General features: G+C 38.7%; 1 protein-coding gene across 37 annotated transcripts in view; it reads right to left on the bottom strand.

The window, feature by feature from the left end:
• The window catches only part of PTPN20 (protein tyrosine phosphatase non-receptor type 20), a 113,158-nt gene that overhangs the window by 59,266 nt on the left and 32,555 nt on the right, over nucleotides 1-21,337 (bottom strand). For 22 of the 37 annotated variants that reach the window (XM_070615900.1, XM_070615888.1, XM_070615894.1 and 19 more), the window contains 3 exons: nucleotides 9,034-9,140; nucleotides 3,253-3,350; nucleotides 579-688 (listed from right to left, as the gene is read on the bottom strand). In XM_070615900.1, the coding sequence (XP_070472001.1) occupies nucleotides 579-688; nucleotides 3,253-3,350; nucleotides 9,034-9,140 (315 nt within the window). Of the gene's footprint in view, nucleotides 1-578; nucleotides 689-3,252; nucleotides 3,351-9,033; nucleotides 9,141-21,337 lie in introns of those variants that run through there. The other 15 variants (XM_070616008.1, XM_070616036.1, XM_070615972.1 and 12 more) reach the window with 3 other exon arrangements.

Below are 21,337 nucleotides of genomic sequence, written 5' to 3'. Positions count from 1 at the left end.
AGCTCCAAGGTCTTGAGGTATGTGATCCCCCAAACTCACACACCCAAATTATACATATACATACATATTCATGGTTATATTTACATTATATACAAATGTAAATACATATACATAGAAAAAATTTAGAACATTCTTCAGTATTATTTATTTTATTATACATATTTGTATTTTCCTTTTTCCCACAACCTGTGATTACGTGTAACCCCAAAAAAGTTATTCTTTAACTTAGAAAGAATATACTGCGCAACAAATTAAAATTAAGGAAATGAGGAAGCAGGTCATATTTAAGTCTATACAAACCTATAATCCCTAGTTTAAAAAAATAAACATGCCATTTTATTAAATTGGCATGTTTGATATAGTAAAATATTTAAAGAAAGGGTAGAAATTTGCCCTTATGCAAGTGGGGTGTGGAGCATATTCTTCATTTTCAAAAGAAAATCCTAGGAAACCATGTTTTCCCCACTTTACAAAGTTCCTCCGAGCTCTCGCCTGCATCTGTGTTAGAAATTCCCTTCTGCTCCCTCTGAAGGATGGCCTTTCCCAGAGTGTGCTCGTAGCCCAGAGCCAAGCCCTACCGTGAAGCCGAGTGGAGGCAGGCTGGGAGGGGCCCGCCAGCTCTTCCTCACTGCTCAACCTGTCCCGCAGGAAAGAGCTACTGGTTGACCACATGATGCGTTCACTCTCACTAGAAAAGAAATGGCTACATTGGTTCCTGGTTTCAGAGCATGTATACATTCAAGAAAGGATCCCTGAGAATCTAGACTAATTATTCAATTGACATTCGCCTCCATTTCAGTTCAGCCACCCACTTCCATTGTCAACACCTGGAACTGGTCCACTTCCAAAGAGAGAATTCCAAAGTCCCAATGTCTGCTCACAACTGCCTCCCACTTTCACCTGCCCTGCAAACTGGCCACCTTGAATGAATCCACCTACCCTCCTCTTCCCTCCTTTGCCTTGGCTGTGGGAGAAAGGCACAGGGGGCACTGGGGTTTCTGGCAACAGCAGAGAGGCATTTGGAAAACACGGGCAGGTACCTGTTGGCTTTGCCTAAACCCATTCCTCCACTGCAGCCAGTTCTGAACCAGCACCCTCACGCAGTCCCCACCTTAACTCTCTGCCCTGGTAACAACATAGGCCCTTCTGGAAAAATGCAGCCAGAAAGCAGGAACTTCAGCTTCCTCTTTTACAGTGTATTCTTAGATGCATCAGCCTTCTTCACTACTCCTAGCTTTCTCCCGGTTCCGAATTAATCCCTCTACATTCTCAACTCCACGCCTCCTGTCTCCTCTGAGACATTTTTCTAAAGTGCTCTTTTCTTACATATGTAGAATTAATCTCCTCCTATCTACAAACTCTTCCACTTTACAAGAAGACTTGATTCTCTCTCCTCTTCAAAATAGAAAACACTTTAAACTTTCTGTCTTCATCTAACTACTGTTCTAACTCCAACAGATTTTTAAAATAGTGGCCCACACTTGCTTTGTTTCTTTTGCAACCTCTCAGTACTCCACGCCCTCATTGATATGATCTGCTCAGCTCCTGTCGCACTTTCAATTGCAACCCCACTTAACAAAGCCTCCTCATTTGATTTCTGGGTCTAATCTCCAATGTCTGGAGAAAATTCGCCCTAAACTTCAAATTTAATTACACCTGCCCACCAACTTCAGGATGAAACAAGGCTCCTTACTGGACACTTACGTTTTGGACGTTAGCAACCTGGCTCCTGCCTACTTTTTCTTCGTCTCTCTACTAATTTCCTTCATGCACGTTATGCTTCAACCTTAACAAAATAAATGCCCTTTTTTGGTCTCTGTGGGTAATTTCAGGTTTCTTAACTCTCTCCTTTTCATCTTTTCTTGACTTACTATAAATGTTGTTGTTCTCCATTTCCTACCAGCTAACTTCTACCTTGCTACCAGAAATCTCCCTTCTAGATAATGGATAATGATAGATAGTCACTAGACACGCACGAATAAAACAAAAAGACTCCGTCTGTGCTTCCTCACAGACAATAAAACGTATACTCCTCGGTTTCACATATATTGAGACCCTTCACACCCTGGCCCACATTATAGTTTCAGCGTTCCCTCTCATCTTTTCAAGCTCCCTGACCTTCCAATTCACACATACCCTACAACTCCCAACACATAACACCTCTCACCATTAATAAGGATTTTCACAACTCCTTACTTTTGCTCAAACTGCTCCTCGCATCTTGAAATTTTCTTTCCTCCCTTTTCACCTGCTAGATTTCTATTTATGTAAGACCCGAAATTCAACCAAAGTATCTTTTCTTCAAAGAAGCTGGCGAGGAGCTCCCCCCGTGCAGCTCTCTGCCTTCTGTACCCACAGTCTGTGGACTTTGACTCTATAATAATATTTACTACACTGTATTTAAATTTGTTTTTCAACGTCTCTTTCCTTAATTAAACTGTAAACTAAAAGGCAAGAACTATGTAATATTTTGTATTTGTATACAATGCTTAGTATATAATTAGTATCTACTGATTATACTATAGTTTATACTATTAGCATAGAATAGGACCTCAAAATGCCCTCTGAGCCACTATTATCTGTTCATTTAATGCACTTCTGAAAGTTGTACAGACAAGTTTTATACTATACACATTATAATTCAGTGCTATTCCAGGACTGTGGTTAATATTACTTATAAATATCTAAGGAAATATAGCTCAATAAAATGTTTCCTTATTCGATATGTTTTTCATGTAGATCATAAATTTGAACATTTTATAAGCATGTAAGTTGCTGATCTATTATTATTCGAACGGAAATTTACTTTTCTCCTGATCCTTTAAATTTTTCCATATATAGAACCAAGAATTCACCATGCTAACAGTCCTACTGTTTCTAGGGCATTAGTTTCTCTCTGGAAACAGATATAATTTCTAATACCATTTCGCTGTGTACTGAGCTCTACCACATCTAGGTACCCCGCCCTCTCCAAGAGCTCCAACACGTGCAGAAGGCTACAGAACTGGGTAATGGTTGACATGACAGAGAAGTTGAATTCTTTAGGAAAATCTTTTTCTTGTGTTAATACCATACTTATGAGATCATAAATACATCCTAATTCTAGCCAAATCAGGCTGTACTTACTACAAAGGGCTGCATCTTGAACAGTTCATTGAACATTTGAGGGCTGTTATTGGCCGTCTCCGCTCAGAGGGCTGGCTCTGAACGTGAGCGCACGCAACACTCCCTCAAGCAGCACGGGAGTCATACCTGTCTTCAGCGTCTTCAAAAAGATCCTCATAATTTCTGTGGTGGAAATTCTGAAGAGAGACTCCTACTTTCTCTGGGCGAGCTTCATTTTCAAAAACCTACATGCATAAGAAAAAAACAAAATTATGGCCATGATTTTAGGAACATAAGAGTTTAAAGGAAATACGATTTCTCTAGCTTACGAAGAGCAATCAGGTCTTAATAATAGAATTAAAACCACAATCACAGTGTGATTTCTATTCCTGGAAACTCACTCAAAATGTGTAACTCCCTATTAAGTATTTTCCAATCTGTCAAAACAGAGTATAGAGGATGATACATATACAAGTGATTTTTATTGAATCACCCAAGTTATTTTCCAAAAGTTGGTAAAAATAACCTTCAGTTTTCTTTAAAAACAACACCACATTATTACTGCAACCCAGAGGAAAGCTTATCACTTTTAGGGAGCCATGAATAGCAAGTTCCTAGCACGCTATTGATTCGTTATTTTAATACGTGTATAACTGATGCGGTGATTCTAGTCTGTCTCGGCCGTGAGGTTTTGTCCTGCCCGAGGACCTTCCGTCCACTGTGTTGCACGTGCAGCCTTGTCCACAGCACTTGGCCCACTGGTAAGCAAAACTGAACACAATTAGAGGGGAAAAAATCACAGTCGAATAAAGATTTAGTAAGCGATATCTTAGCCCTCAATTCTGCTTCAATTAATCCATTCATTTGACAATTCTTTCCTGGGGGCCTAGTATGTACAGATACAGTTCTAAGTGCTACAGATGAAACACTGAACAAGAGAGGCGTGTGTCTTAGCCTTGTGGAGCACACATTTCTCATGAGAAGAGAGAAAATATGCAGCAAGCACATGGGAATTACAGCCGGCAAGAAGCATGAATGCGGTGACAGAGTATGCTGAGACACAGCTGCCAGGACTTGAGAGAGAAAAGGACGGCTGAGCAAGGAGACAGGGAAGCATCCTGAGCAAAAGGAACAGCAGGTCACCAGGCCAGGCAGCCTTCCGCGGTCTGGCCCCCATCTCATGCCTCTCTGTTTCTCAGGCAGCATCTCCAGACACAGCCTACGTCCTGTCTTTTCATCTTTTAAAAGTATCTTTTGATGACCTTGATTTTGTAAAACTTAATCTTTTCCCCTCTGGCTAATGTGTGTGTGTATGTGTTTTGCTTAATTCCATGAAACTTCCGAGAACTGGAATACCTCGTGTGGGTATATATACAGCTGTCATTCCAGAACAAAGACCCGAACACAATTTTAAAAACAAGCACGTTAATGGAAAGATGTAAACAACCACCCAGTACTCCTATCAAGCATATTCATTTTGCTGAACAAGGCAAAACATATAATTTACTATATCTTTAGCCTAACATGAGTAAGCACTGTCTGAAATATAAGGTTAACTTATATTTTAGCAGTATGAATTTTAGAATACACTGAATTCTAATGGATTAGCTAGCTGCAATTTTGAATAATATATAAAACATACATTTAAAAAATTCTTTCCCAAGAGAGTAAGAAAAATAACAATTCTCACATATTTTTCTAAAATTTGTTAAGCTTTGCTTTTACTGTTTGGGGATTTAACTCACCTAGAATCAATCTGAGTGTATAGCGTAACTTGCTCACTCTGTCCAACCACCACCAACGCTCCTGCTTTCACCTGGACACTCACAAGATCCAAAAGGCCACGCCTGGCGCCAGATGAGCTTTGCAGAAGGATATAAGCAGGGGCCACAACATGTCACCAGGACAGTCTTAGCCTTGCCCTCCTCTGGGCCCCAACAGCATTCGAGGGTCAGCTCAGGGGTAAGGCGGTCAGCTACGTGGGCAGGTACCTAAGGCCCCCTGGCTCAGAAGCTCAAGCTACACAGGAACCAGTATGTCTTGTAACAACCCATGAACCTAACCTCTGGGGATCACAACAAGGACTTCCCAAATTCACCCCATCTGTACATTTGATCGGACATTTATCGCCCTTGTCATAACGCTTCTGGTCCAGGAGTCATTTTTACCACAACCAACGCTGCCCAGTAACACAGCCAACATTCCACTTTTATCAGGTTTCCAGAGAAAGAGGGTGCTAGGCCAACGCAAGATTATTTTCTCATTGTGAAGGAAAAAAGGCTGTGTTGACCTTTCCTCACAGGTAGCAATGCAGCGTATTTTTCCTATTAGAACAACCGATTGTAGCAGCACCATTAAGTGAGCAGACTACTCCATCCACAGTACCACCCATCACACAAAGAGTTCCCATAATGCACGAGTCTTTTTCTGGACTCTCCATGCAGTTTCATTGGTCTTATCCGCCACTTCCCATACTATCACCACATTTCCTTAATTCCCACAGCTTTAGGATAAGACATTTTTGTTTTAAAGATTGGCACTCGAGCTAACATCTGTTGCCAATCTTCTATTTTTCTTCTTCTCCCCAAAGTCCCCAGTACATAGTTGTATATTCTAGTTGTAGGTCCTTGTGGTTGTGCTATGTGGGACGCTGCCTCAGCGTGCCCTAATGAGTGGTGCCATGTCCACGCCCAGGATCCGAACCAGCAAAACTCCAGGCTGCCCAAGCAGAGCTGCTGAACTTAACCACTCGGCCACGGGCCGGCCCCTAAGATAAGTCTTGATCATCTGCAGTGCCAGCTGCTCCCTCCTCCACACACACACTTTTCCTTCATTTCCTAATACTGTCTTGCCTATTCTTGGCCTTGTTTTCCCAAGTAAGTTTTTGAATCAGCTGATCAAATCTCACAAATATACACACACACACAAACTTTAAAATTTTAATTGAAATTAAATTAATTTTGTAGTTTAAATTAGGGATAACTGTTATCTCTGTTATACTGTCTTATTATCCATTAATATGAACAGTTATCCATCAAAACATTTTGTGATATTCTCAATAAATGCAATTCACACCTTTTCTTAGATTCACTCCCATGTGTGCTTATATATCAGTATCCTTGTAAATGTGACAGTATAGATTATACCATTATATTTGCTAACCACTGCATAATGAACAAACCACAGGTTTTTATACTTAGTAACTTAGTATTTAATCTATTCTAAATCCTTTGACTGTCCCTTATTGTTTCTTCTTTGATCCATGAGTTTAGAAGTATGTGCCTTTAAATTTCAAATGTATGTTTCATCTTTTTGTATGTTTCACCTTTTGTCTTTAAATTCCAAATGTATGTTTCATCTTTTTGTGACTTCTAACTGAATTTCTTTGTCAGAGACCACAGGCAGTACTAGAAAGATTATTTGACATTGGTTGAGGTATATTTTGATTTGGTACACAGTAAATTTTTATAAATGGTCCATGTATGCTTGAAAAAAAAATGTGTGTTCTCTAATTTTGGGATACAAGTTCTATATATGTTTGTTATATCTAGCTTGCTAATAGTGGGGTTTTTTTTTGGTAATTTCTATACTCAACCATCTAATCTATTAATCTATTAATCAAAGAGATATTTTAAAATGGCTCACTATCATAGTGAATTTATCAATTCTGTCAAATACTGCTTTATATATTCAGAAGCTGTTATTAGGTACTTATAAACTTAGAATTTTATATCTTTCTTGTGAATTAAACCTTTCAGTATTATTTGGTGACCTCTTACTGGTCCATGCTTTTTGCTTTTAAGTCTCTTTTGTCTGATATAACTATAGTTACACTAGCTCTCGTTTGTTAATGCTGCTCTGCGTATTTTAATTATTTAACTTTAAAATATCAAGGGGAAATGTCCCCCAAAGATTCCTTCTCATTAAACTACATGGATAACCAATAAATTAAATGAAATGTGTTCTACAGAGTTGATCTAGTCCTGAATATTAGTTTATCAACACTTATTGGTAAAACAAATCCTAAAAGTTAATTTCAGCAGAATTAAAATAGGAATGTGGAGATTGTGACTGAGATGGGATGGAGGAAAAGAATTTGGGTAGTGCTATCAAACCCACAACCCCTCCCATCTCCAATGAGATGGGTCTACAGCGCCATTTGCACATAACTCATTTACCAAGAAAAAGTACCCTCAGCTGAGTGAGAAGTCTGAGCGTAATTAAACCCGAGGTATATTTTAAGTCACGCTTCAAAATCCACTTGATTACATTTCTCAAAGAAGCAAACCATTCTAGACGGCTGCAATTCAAGTGAAAGGCTCCCTTGGGACTCGAATATGTCTGTGATTAAATGAAATGTGTTTCGGCTAACAATGTCAAGAAGGCACAGGAGAAATATACTAAATTATCAAGATGCCAGGTCTTTTTGGAGATTGTTCACTGAATCAAATTAATGTCAAATTAAAGAAAAGGCTGGATAAATTTTTCCGAGAAGCCTCAGTTAGCTTTTCTGCCCTGCATATGCCAAGGACTTTTGAGGACAAAGTGAAAACAGTAATACTAGGAGATAGGAGACTGGTTCCCAGACTTTTCTCTGTGACTAAAGAGCTGTATGACTGCAGACAAATCATCTCGGCTCTCTGGGACTTAGTTTCTTCACCTCTCAAATGAGTGCTGGAATAAAAATTTCTTGATCTGTCTTCCAAATCTAACCATTCACAAGGCTATGAGTCTAGACAATTCCTAGGGACAGCATCATAAATGAAAGGGCATCAGTGGCCATAACATCAAATTAATTGAGCCAGGAAACATAAGAAAAGTAAATTCTGATAAAATCAGCTGATTTTCCCAACATACACTAAAAATCATCCAGAAATGTTCCAAGATACTCTTTTCTAAAAGGAAACTTTAAAGCACACCAAAACTCACCCTAGATAGGTCAAGCCACAAAATATAGGGGGGAAAAAATCCCACCCCAAACCACAAAATGTACTCAGTTCTAGAAGGTACTCAAGTAAGGTTACATAAAGGATCTACTCAGGACATGCGATCAAGTTGCTCACTTCTAAAACGTCTCTCCTTCAAGTAGAAAATCATTCTGTTCAGAGAAGAGTATCAACAGTGGGGCTGCGAGCCCAGCAGGATGCTAAGAATTAGAGACTGCTGTGTCACAGAGGAACGGACAGCCTCCTGTATGAGAGACAACAAACTACAATGTCATTTTTCAAAGCAGCAGCGTGACTGTCAGCCCTGGGGGTGGGGGCAGGGGCGGGGTGGCAAGTGAACTGGGACGGTGGGGGAAGCAGTGCTTGTTCTGGGCACTGATTCCATCTTACTAATGCTGGAACTTACAGGAAGTGAGGATGAGGACAGGAACATGATGGAAGTCCCAAAGCTCCAGTAGATTAGATAAGAGAAAAGAATGGAAGGCACCCACCAGATGAAAATGCATTTCCCTTTTTGTGCTCTACTCTCCTTGTGGAGACAGTGCCAGGGGTAATGTGTCAAGGTGAGAGTTTTTGCTCTGGATTTTTTGCAACCCTCTCCTTTCCCACGGTTTGGAGACACTGCCCCATGCTGTCTCTACCCATTAAAAATTCCACCATCAGTATATCTAAAGGTCCTTCAAATTTTATGTGAAATTTATTTTTTATCTCTGTTAGTAGCACAAAATGAAATAGGTGCCAAAATAAGTAAAATTTCCCAAATAGCATCAAAAGGGGTTTTCTTTAGAGTTACAAACTGTTCCACTCTTTCAAATCCCTATTTTGGTCATCTTCAACATCAGAGTAACCCAGAACTGAGAATTCCTCGTGGTAAGGAGAGCAAAACAGACGCCTGTTCCTCGGAGAGCTTGGTCAGGGATCCAGGTATCAGCCAAATCGGGGATTAGTCAACCAGCAGAGGTCCCTCTTCTTCCAGTTTTACCTGCTGAGGTACTGGGCTCCGCGTCCTTTCCTGATTTGATGAAGACGAAGACACCCAGAAGCTCAGGTCGTCCTTGTCACGCTCATCTCGCTGATTCTGAGCTTTTCCTGAACAAAGAGAAGGAAAGAACGCATCAAAGGCAAAGGGATACACAGAAGGAAGGGCTGAGCCTTCCTGAGACAAGCAAAGCTACAGGAGGGAAATTTGCACTCACTTTCCCTGTTTTAGAGTCACTTCATCTTTATTTCCTATATTAATCACTGTTCTCCCCGCTTGGAAAAAATAACATAGCACACATGATCTTTCTTCCAGGACTAGCCTCAGGAAGTTGATTTTTAAGCAATCTCTTTGTTCCTACTTACATGTTATTCAAGAAAGTACTCTTCAGGCAAATCCTAAATATATACTACCTATATATTTAAATATAGAGATATCTTTAAATGCATATAGAACCTGTACACTGGGATCTACAGAATACAATTCTTCTGTTTTTCAGAGTCTACTTCTTGGATAAACCATAGTGTTACATCAGTCTCACTTTAACTCCTTGCATTAATAATAAACAAATCAGCAAAATGTTAACAAACGTAGAAAGTTGTTTTCGGCTCTATTGAAGAATGTAACATGAATCATTCCTAGGAAACGCACTGCTGGCTTTATTATAGAATTGATGCTAACTACTCTGTTAATTTCACTGCACAAAAGCTTTCAGGCAGAAGCCAAGGGAGATATTTTTCTCTAATTTTAGAATTGAGCATCAGTACTGTTTCCTGCATCATGGCAGCCTTGAATATTATAATTTAGAAATTTTGTGACATGGCATATTACAAAATCAACAATAAAAAATATAGTGAACAAGCACTTTGGAAACTAAAAAGTGCATTATTGAATGTGTTAAAAACGAAATCAAGTAGAAATTATGAACTATACATATGAATTAATTTTATAAGTACATATTAAGAAATATCAATGAAAGGACAACATATCAAAACTAATGTGAAGTGCCTAAAGCAGTGTTTAAGGGGGAAATGTATGGTATTAAATACATTAATCACAAAAAAATGACAAAGATGAATTCTGTATTCAATCATAAAGGCCAAGAATAACTGAGGCAGCACCAAAAAAGTAGAAAGGAAGATACGAGAAAGAAAAATAGCAAATAGAAAATAAACTAAAACATTAGAATAATCAACAAAATCAAAGACTGGCTCTTTGAAAAAGACTTAAAAATATACAAACCACTTTCACCACTCAATTAGCAACATTAAAAATAAAAAAGGGCACAGCCACAGATCCTACTATCATTTTTAGAAATAATAAGCAAATATGAGCACCTTTAGACAAATCTGATGAAATGGAAACTTTTATAGAGAATTATAAATTATCAAAATCTACTCAAGAATACGTAGAAAGACTGAACAGTATAATAACCTTTAAAAACTTAAGCCAATAATCGAAAATCTCACCCTCAGGAGGAAAAAGGCATCTGCGCCCCAACAGGTTTCCAGAGGAGATTCTATTAAACTTTCAATCAGCAAAAATCTCTTTCTTATGCAAATTGTTTTAGAGAACTTTTTAAAAAAGTACAGTCACCTAATTTATATAAAAAGGTTAGTAAACTCTTGACATGAAAACAAAACAAGTAAAATACAAGTAGGAAAAATTATAAGCCAAACTCAAAAATGAACATAGATGCAAAAGTCCTACATAAAATATTACTAAATGGTACAAAGAAAAAATGCAGAGACTAAGATTTATCGCAGGAATTGAAATATCAATATGCTCAGTATCAGAAAAATCTATCAATGTAAATTGGCATATTAAAAAATGTCAACAAAATAAAAGAGAGAAATCCCATTATCATTCGAACATATAAAGAAAAATCATTTGAAAAATTCAATAGTTTTTCAAGGAAGAACCAGAAGGGAATTGCTTTAACTTAGAGAAAAGCTTACCTATTCAGAATATTAAGCCGACATTATACCTAACGGTAACATTTAAGACATATTCTCAGGAATTTAAGGAAAACCTAAGAACGCCTTCGGGGCTGGCCTGGTGGCACAGTGGTTAAGTGTGCATGTTCTGCTTCTGCAGCCCTGAGTTTGCTGGTTCGGATCCCGGGTGCGGACATGGCACCGCTTGGCAGGCAATGCTGTGGTAGGCGTCCCACATATAAACCAGAGGAAGATGGGCACGGATGTTAGCTCAGGGCCAGTCTTCCTCAGCAAAAAGTGGAGGATTGGCAGATGTTAGCTCAGGGCTAATCTTCCTCAGAAAATAAAAAAAAAAGAATGCCTGCTATCCCTACCCTTACTGACCATTACATGAGATACAGGGCCCAAGCAATGAAAAGAAAGAAAAAAGAAAAAAGAACCTCTAAGGACTGGAAACAATGCAAGAAAACTGTTGTTTGCAAATATTGTAACTGTCTACATAGAAAATCAAAGAGACTCTATGGTCAAACTATTAGAAATAATAAGAAAGTTTGACAAGAGAGCTAATACAACATCAATAAATTAGAAACATTCCATATACCAACAATAACCAACCAGACATTGCAACAACAACAAAAACATGTCATTCACAATAGAAACAAAAATATAAGGTAACTAGAAATAAATTGAACCAAAAATATATAGTGGAAAATTGCAAAATTTTACTGAAGCTTACAAAAATAAAGATCCCACACTCATAGGGGAGAAAATTCAATAACCCAATAACGGCAAGTATCCTCTAAATTAATCCACAGATTCAATGCAAATCCAATCAAAACTGGAGCAGGATGTGTGGGTGGATGTGTGTGTATGTATGTAAGTGTGTAGACAAACTAGACAGTACAAGTCTAAGAACAGCCAAGACAACTCTAGAAAAGGTGAACTGATTGGGGCATCTGCCCTACCGATATCAATACTTACTATAAGTCAAAGTAATCCAAAGAGTGTGAATTGGTGTAGGGATAGGAAAATAGATCAATAAAACAGACTCAAGCACGTAAGAGCATTTGCCATTTGACAGCGGTGGCACTGCAGAACAATGAAGAAAGTTCTAAGACACATGGGGTTGGGATAATTGCTTTTCCTACCAGAAGAAAAAAGGATTATATCCCTACCTTGCAGCATGGTAAGGTAAAAGGTCAAAATATGCAAAGCAAAATAAAAGAGGCTATTATTATTATCTCAGGGAAGAAACGGATTTTTCAATTACAAAAGTACAACTTCTAGAAGAAAACATTGATAAATCTGAGTATTCAATTAAAAGATACTATCTGGGGCTGGCCCCGTGGCCCAGTGGTTAAGTTTGCGCGCTCCGCTGCAGGCAGCCCAGTGTTTCGTTAGTTCAAATCCTGGGCACCAACATGGCACTGCTCATCAAGCCACGCTGAGGCAGCATCCCACATGCCACAACTAGAAGGACCCACAACGAAGAATATACAGCTATGTACTGGAGGGCTTTGGGGAGAAAAAGGAAAAAAATAAAATCTTTAAAAAGATACTATCAACAAAGTTAAAAAAAATAAGCATTCACCAGAGAAAAGTGACATAACAGACAACAAAATCTATCCAGGATATATAAAGAATGCTTAAAATTCAATAAGAAGACAAGTCAACAGAAACAAATGAGTAAACCATCTTAAACCAGCTGATATGCTTAGTTGCAAATAACAGCCACCAACTATTGCTGATTTGAGAACAAAGAAAATTGACCACATATCCTCTGGGCAACCCCTTTACTGTGAGAAAACCTACACAGTGAGGCCCGGCCCTGGATGCTGCAGGGTGCAGACCTAACACTCCTGACATTGAATGTGGACCCGGCGCCATGTCCCCCACAGCACTTGACACTGAGCATCACGGACTGTTGCCTCGTGCAAGGACACAAAAGACAGGGAACTCTGCAAACCTAAGAAGGAAGTTCCAATGCTAGGGAGGCAAATTAAAAGAAAAAAATAGACCATTAGAATTATACACAGGCAACAAGCAACTCACAGAAGAAGGAAACTTACTTGCCACTAATATATTTTAAAAAGTCCAGTGTCACCTAACAAAAAAACAAAAATTAAAATAACCTACCACTGGCTTTTGCTTCTGCCCATGAGTGATTTACTGTGGCAGGACTTAATCACACCAGAAAATAGGACAAAACACATGAAATGACAATTTTCAGATGCTGCACAACAGACTGTGATCCCTGAGTGAGGGAAGACAAACAAGGGGAGGCCTATCATGGCCCCAGAGGAAGGCCTCAAGGAGTTTCCAGGCTAAGCTCAGGGAGGGGAGCCAAACAGAGTCCGTGACCCCACTGAGCTGAGGAGAAAGAGATCAAAGTTCAGAGAGGCTGAGGCAAAGTCTCAAAAAGGATTAAGTTACTTGAACTTCAAGTAACATAACTGCAAGGCAGAAAGTACCCAACATTTTTTAAAGGAATACCAAAAAAATCCAGCACCCAAAACCATGTAATTCACAATAGCCAGCATCCAGGAAATAATTAACAGGCATGCAAAGAAACAGGAAAATATAGCCCATAACCAGATAAGTCAATCAATGCAAATACACTTAGAAACAACAGATGATGAAATTCGTAAACAAGAACCTTTAACAAGCTATTATAAATTTTATAAGGGTGTTCAAAGAAATAAAAGAAAACACAATATAATGAGAAGAGAAATTAAAAATGTAAAAGTGAGGCCCAAACGGAACGTCTAGAGATGAAATACCGTCACACACCACATAGATGTTTCGGACAACGAGGAACCGCATATGTACAACGGGGGCCCCGGAAGACAGGCACACACAGCCTGGGGATGCAGCGGGCTTACTATCTAGGTTTGTGAGAATACATTCAATCACGTCCACACAGTGACAAAATCACCTAAAATGCATTTCTCAGAACATGTCCCTATCGCTAAGCAATGCATGATTGTACGCAATATGTGAACTGGATGGAATTAATGGCAGATAAGATAGTAGAAAAGAAAAGATCAGTGTATGTCAACACATAGCAAAAGGAACTATCCAAAATGAAGCACAGAGGGAGGGAAAAGAGACTGGACAGAGATTGGGCAAACTTTAAAAGTAAAAGGAAGGAAATGAGACACCAGGGTAACACTAGTCAAAAGAAGTTGGAATAGCTAGATGAGTATCAGACAAAGTAGACTTCAGAAGGAAGAATGTTACCAGGAATAAAGACATTACACAACGACAAAGAGGGTAACATTAGAAACAACTCAAAATATATATACAACTCATGGCAAAACCTCAAATTACAGTAAGTAAAAAACAAGAATTGAAAGGAGAAAGACACATATCCACAAAACTCTTTCAGAAATTGACATACAAACAGAAAAAAAATCAGTAAAGATACAGAAGACTCGAAACACTGTAATTCACATTGTCCTAATTTAAAAGTTTAGAACACTTCACTCGAAAACAACAGAACACACATTCAAGTGTCCATGGAACATTCGCATACACTGGGCCATACAATAAATCTCAATAAATTTATAAGCATGAAATTCTAGAGATTTTATCATACAAATTATAAAAATATATAAACGCCCTCAGATCACAATGGAAATAAATTAGAAATCAATAATAATAAGATATATGAGAAATCTCTAAATATCTGGAAACCAAACAACAAATTTCAATTTAACCAATGAATCAAAGAAGTTACAAGGTTAATCTAGAAAACATCTCAAAGGTAGGCGGACATCCACCATCTGGTTGCTAGATTTATGATGCAGCTATAATAATCAAGATACTATGACACTGGAATAAGGATAGAATAATCTGAACAATAAAGTAAATAACACAACTGGAGTACAATACCAAGTATAAATAAATACACATGAGTCCATACTGATATAAACAAGCGACTGAATAAATAAATAAGTAGGGGAGAAGAGATAAATCTTCTTTATAGAATAATCCCAAACAACGTGTACATACTTACCCCTCCAGGAGGGAGAGCTCAGTCCTTGCTCCCTTCCCCACCTAGGAGAGCGGGCTACACTTAGTGACTCACTTCCAAAGACAGGACTAAGGAAAGAGAAACACAGCACCTTCACAGCAGAGGAAACACCACCTCAACCAAAGGATGAGGAGGGCTAACATTATCAGAGATGTCATGTGCCCCCTGACATGATGTGACAAGAAGGGCACTTCACTCTGTGGTATTCCTCCCCAAACTGCTAACTCCAGTCTAATCAAAAGAAAAACATCAGACTAACCTAGTTTGGGGTCCACTCCACATCTGGCCACTACTCCTCAGCCTGCTGAGGTCACAAAAAACAAGGAAAGATCAAGAAACTGTCACAGACCAGAAGAGACTGGGGAGACAGACCACCTAAATACAATGTGATATCGTGAATGGGATCCTGGAACAGAAAGAGAACATTAAGGGGAAAAATGGTAAAAGTCAAATAAAGCCTGGAATCTAGTTAGTACTTATAGACAAAGGTCAGTTTCTTAAAGGTCAGTGTTGACAGACATCTCATTGTAATATAACATGCTCACAACAGGGAAACTGGACGAGGGGACTGGAGATGCTCTGTACTATCTTTACAACTTGTCTATAAATCCAAAATTATTCCAAAGTTTTTTTAAACAAAAGAAGAAAAAACTTAAATTTCCTTCATACGTTTGCCCTGCCATCTTCTAAAGTATAATTTGTGTAATTATTTGCCTTTGGTTTAGTAGTTTGCTAGTTTTTTTATTGAGATAACATTGGTTTACAACATTATATAGATTTCAGGTGCACATCACTATAATTAGACTTCTCTATATACTACATCGTGTTCACCACTAAAAATCTAGTTTCCGTTTGTCACTGTACACATGTGCTGTTTTGCCCTCCCCTTACCCCTTTCCCCTCTGGTAACCACTAATCTGTTCTCTGTATTTGTTTGTTGTTGTTGTTTTTATCTTCCACATATGAGTGAAACCATACAGTATTTGTCGTTCTCCATCTGACTTATTATACTTATCATAATACCCTCAAGGTACATCCATATTGTCACAAATGGCAAGATTTCCTCTTTTTTATGGCTGAGTAGTACTCCACTGTGTATATATACCACATCTTCTTTATCCGTACATCCACTGATGGACACTTAGGTTGCTTCCAAGTCTTGGCTATTGTGAATAACTCTGCAACGAATGTGGGGGTGCGTATATGTTTTTAAATTAGTGTGTTTGTATTCTTTGGATAAATACCCAGTAGTGGAATAGCTGGATCATATGGTATTTCTATTCTTAGTTTTTTGAGGAACCTCCATACTGTTTTCCATAGTGGCTGTACCAATTTACATTAGATTTTTTCTGTTCTTTCAAAGAAATAGCTATTGGCTAATTTTTCTAGTTTTCTGTCTTTAAACTCATTTATATGATATTAATACCTTCAAATTCTTCATGCTTTTCCTAAATCTTGAGATAAATAGTTAATTTATTTTCTTTCTTATTTATTAGTAAAAGCATTTAAGGATACAGATTTACCTCTGAATATACCTTAAACTATATCACATATGTGGGATTCTTATTTTCATTATCTCCAAAATTGTCTGTTAACGTACTTTACCCATCTAATTGTTACATGAGTGAATTTTATTTTTATTTATTTATTTTTACTTCTAAGTGGTCAGTTTTTGTTTTTTTGGTTTGGGGTGGTTGTCTTAAAACCTGAAACAAGCTCATTACTTCTCTTCATTACCCACCTGGCCAAACCTCAACACTGAATGAACTCATCAACCCACTTCCCCTGTGCCTTGGACCCAAGCATGAATCCACAGGGCAGCTTCAATTCATTAAAAATTCATGATCACTTTGGCAGACACAACTAATTATCCCAGGATAGCATTCTCTCCAGAGTTTTAGCTGGGCACATGGCTGCCTAGAATAAAGAGCATATTCCCAGCTTTCCTTGCACTTAAGAATGGTTTTATGACCAAGCTCTGGCCAGTGGGATGGAAAGAGAAGTATCCTAGCAGCTTCCAGGAAGCTTCCTTAAAAGACAGCTTGTACTTGCCCTTTACCCTTCTGATCTTCTGCTTCTATTATGCTGCTGGGAATTACAGATGTGCTGGCTACAGCCTCATTGGGACCACGAGGATGTGGACAACATCCTAAGGGTGATTAAGAGGCAAGCTGGAAGCAGCCTTGGTCCTCATACATCTTCAGAGGATTAGATAGATGTTGTTTAAGGGTACAAACTTGCAAGAAGAAGTAAATAAGCTGGAGAGATTTAACATACAGTGTAATGAATATAGACAATATTGTACTATAATCATCAAACTTGCTAAGAGACTAGAACTTAATTATTCCAACCATTAAAAAGAGGGGACAATTGTGTAATGGGATAAGAGTGCTAAATATTGCTACAATGGCAATCATACTACAATATATAAACATATCAAATTAACATGCCTACATGTTAATTTTACAATGTTATATGTCAAATATATTCAATAAAAAAAAAAAAAACTTCTTAAAGCAGAGCCAACATTCTAGGCCTGGACTGTCTACTGCAGACTTTTACATGGGAGATAAATAAACTTACAACTTTTTAAAGCCATTGGTATTTTAGTTTTTGTGCTATTCACAGCTGTACCTAATCCTGACCAATACACATCAACTGCTAATGGGCTTTCCCTGCGGTCTAGTAGATGTGGGGATTAACTTACTCTCCCACTCCTCCCAAAGTTCATTTCACATCATTCCGATCCTCCTAAGCCTCCAACATTTCCATACCTCCCCCTCCCTCTCCGCAGATGACCAGCCTGCCCTTCACAGACAAAATAAAGCCATCAGGTAGAATTCTCTTGTATTCCTGCTACAGAACAGACCAATCCACCACCTCAGCACATCTGATCTTCTTTTCCTAGTGTGATAACACAGGAACCATTCCTTCCATTTGATACCGGCCCTGATATCAGCTTCCCTACATTAAACCCAGCATATATGGGGTTAAAACCAAAGCACTCATTCCCTGTTTACTCCCTGGCTTCCTGGCTCCAGAATCCATTATCCTCCATGGAGGCAGACACCGCCAAGGACAAGCACCTGGATTCATTATCTCCTCCTCGAAAAGCGATAGAGGCTGGTGGGAAAGCTGCTGACCAGCAAGGTCACGGGCTCCCTCCTCTCTGCAAGTGTCTCAAGGTCAAAGACAGGCTGGTGGGACAGCTCTGACCAGCAAGGCCATATGCTACCCCTCCCTACCTAAAACCCCAAATAAAAACCCTTACTTTTAGCTTTTCGGGGAGTTTGGGTTTCAGTGTTAGCTGCCCTTTCTCCTTGCTCAGCACTGTGCAATAACAAAATTCCTACTTTCTTCCACTACACCCAGTGTCAGAGATTGGCTTGCTGCGTAACAGGTGAGCAAACTCACTTCAGGTTCGCTATCACCTTTAGGCTTTGGATCCATATCCCGACCCTGTCCTTTCTCTTTCTAGCCTATTCAACTTCTCCCTCTCACATAGATCTCACTCACATTTTAGAAAGTAATCCTTCATCCTCACAATCTCCTCGAGATGGCAGCCCATTTTCCTTTCTCTTCATAGAAGCATTTCTTGAAAGAGCTGTCTCAACTGTTTACTGTCTTCATTTCATCACCTCCCACTTACTCTTCATCCCACTCCAATCGAGATTCTGGCCCCAACACAGAAATAAAATGGTCCTCCCCAAAGTTACCAATGACCTCAGTGCCACTAAATCCAACTAGTTTTTTAAAAATTCCTTTTTTTCTTATCTCTCAGAAGCAAGCAGATCACGCTGTTGACCAACACCTCCCTATTAAAATAGTCCCATCTTGGTTTCCATGGGACGCCACTCCTGGAGTTTCTCCAATCATCCCATAGCTCATTCTCTATCACCTTTGCCAGATCATCTTCCTCCACCTAGATATTAAATGCTGCAATTCTAAGAACTGTTCTCTCCTCAAGATGGACAATTTCTCCCTGGGTGATCTCATCCATACCCAAGTCTTCAACTATATTCATACACAAATGAACCACAAATGTATATCTCTGGCACAGACATGTCAACTATCTCCTGCAGAGAAAATCTCTTACCCTACAGCTCCACTTGGCTATCTCACAATCATCCCGACTTTATTATAACTAAATTTTAACTCATAATTCCCATGATATCCCCCACAAGATAACCATCACCTCCAACAACAACTGATCCTCTCCCACTGTTCTTTCCTCAGTGAAAGGTCATGACACCAATATGCAGTTATGCAACTTGAGAACTAACTAATCTTCTTTTACATATGGCTCTCACTTATCCCTGATGTGTGACTCATCAGCAACCTCACTGTTTTGACCTCCTGATACCAGTTTCCTTTTCTACCACTGTCCACCATGTGTCTTAATTACTGCCACAGCCTTTTCACAAGCCTCTCTATTTCCACTCTTATTATCCATCCAATATATTCTCAACACTCAAGCCAGAGAAACGACATGTAACACAAACAGACAGATAGGAGTTCCAGATATTGGCATTAACAGATAGAGACTTTACAAGTTCTATGTTTAAAGCATAAAAGACAAATTGAAAATTTTGGAAAGGAAGTGAATGAAAGACTTCTGTGATTAAAAAGGAACCCAATAGAAAGATTAATACTAAAAAAATATAACTACTGAAACTAAGATATCAGTGGTGAGTTTAACAGCACATTGCATAGAGCTAAACAGAAAATTAGTTACCTGAAAAAAAGTCAGAAGAAACATGGAGTGACAAAACATGGAAAATACAGAATAGAAGGGAAGAAATAGAGGATAGAGTAAGAAGGTCTATATGGGTAAAATTGGAATCTGAGAAGGAGAGGACAGAGACAAGACAGAAATAATATGTGAGAAGATAAAGACTGAGATTTTTTTCCCCCAAAAGAGGACAAATTACCTTTAAAGAAGCAACAATCAGACTGAAGTTGACCTCTCAATAGCAACAATGGAAACCAGAAGACACTGTTGAAATAAAATAACTGCCAGACTAGAATTCTACACCCAGGGGAAATATCCTACAAGTACAAAGGTGGAAATATATATATTTGAAGACACAGCAAAACTGAGAGACTTCATAAGAAGCAGGCCTGCCCTAAAGGAAATAGTAAAGGGTATTTTCAAGCAAAAGGAAAAAAAAACTCACATGAAAGGTCAAAGGCATACAGAAAAACAAAAATGGTAAATACGTAGGTCAAGTCAATTAAATGCTGATAGTCTGAAAGAATGATAATAACAATATACATGTGGAATTAAGACAGCACATATACAGGGCATGAAAGTCAGAGGAATTTGGTGAAGAAAACAGAGTTAAAAGTTACCAAGGTGTGCACTGCCTGGGAGGAAGGTAAAAGAGGAGACTTCATACAGATCCTACAGACATTAAATGGACAGTGAAGAAATACTATCGAAGACTATGCTAACAAAATCAACAATTTAAGGAAATAAACAAATTTCTTCAAAGACAAATTTTTTTTTTGATATAGGCATTTTAATAAAATACAGTCCTTCTGCCCTACTGTTTTTTGTTTTTAACAGAATGCTCCTTATTTTAGTTTTATCTGAGGTCTTCTCACGAGTAAATTCAGGTTAGTCATTCTCAATTGGAGTACCACACAGGCGATATTCCTTTCTCAGGGTTTCACGTCTGAAAGATTTCACTGTCCATCTCTACCTCACTGGTGACATGAATTTGAACCACTAATGGAAGGTGCTGTCCAACTTTTCTCCTATACAATCACTGTTTTGTTTCATTTTATCCTCTCTCACAATTAACAAGTAACTGTGGGGAGAGACATTCAACCATACACACTTCCTGCTCTTCATCAAAATTTCCACCTAGATTTAGCATCTATGGTTGCTTTTAGCCTGAGTCAGTCTTTTACCATGGATGCAAAACGATGATTTTCCAACAACAGTATCTGCTCCACAGTTTTTCTTTATTGTGGTAGTGGAGTGGAAGCCCTGACAGATTATTTTGTTCTTTCTAATGCAAGTGCCTGACTTAAGCTTCGACTGTCCAGGCATCCACTTCAAAGAGGCATCCATTTCAGAGTGACGTCAGCATCACAGCAGCATGAGCTGTTCCCTTTGTCTCTCCCCTGTAAGCTACAACAAGTAAGACATCCATAGAACAATAAAGGTTCCTCCGCAGAGCACACCAGGAGTCCCAGCCAGAGCAATCAGGCAAGAAAAAGAAATACACAGCATCCAAACCGGAAAGGAAGGAGGACAACTGTCACTATTTGTGAGCAATATGGTTTTATATACAGAAAACCCTAAACACCCCACCAAAAACTGTTA

This window comes from Equus przewalskii, chromosome 1, assembly GCF_037783145.1.
Source record: "Equus przewalskii isolate Varuska chromosome 1, EquPr2, whole genome shotgun sequence".
NCBI lineage: Eukaryota > Metazoa > Chordata > Mammalia > Perissodactyla > Equidae > Equus > Equus przewalskii.
Note: the sequence above shows the minus strand (reverse complement) of the source record. Positions and strands in the feature narration are given on the sequence as shown.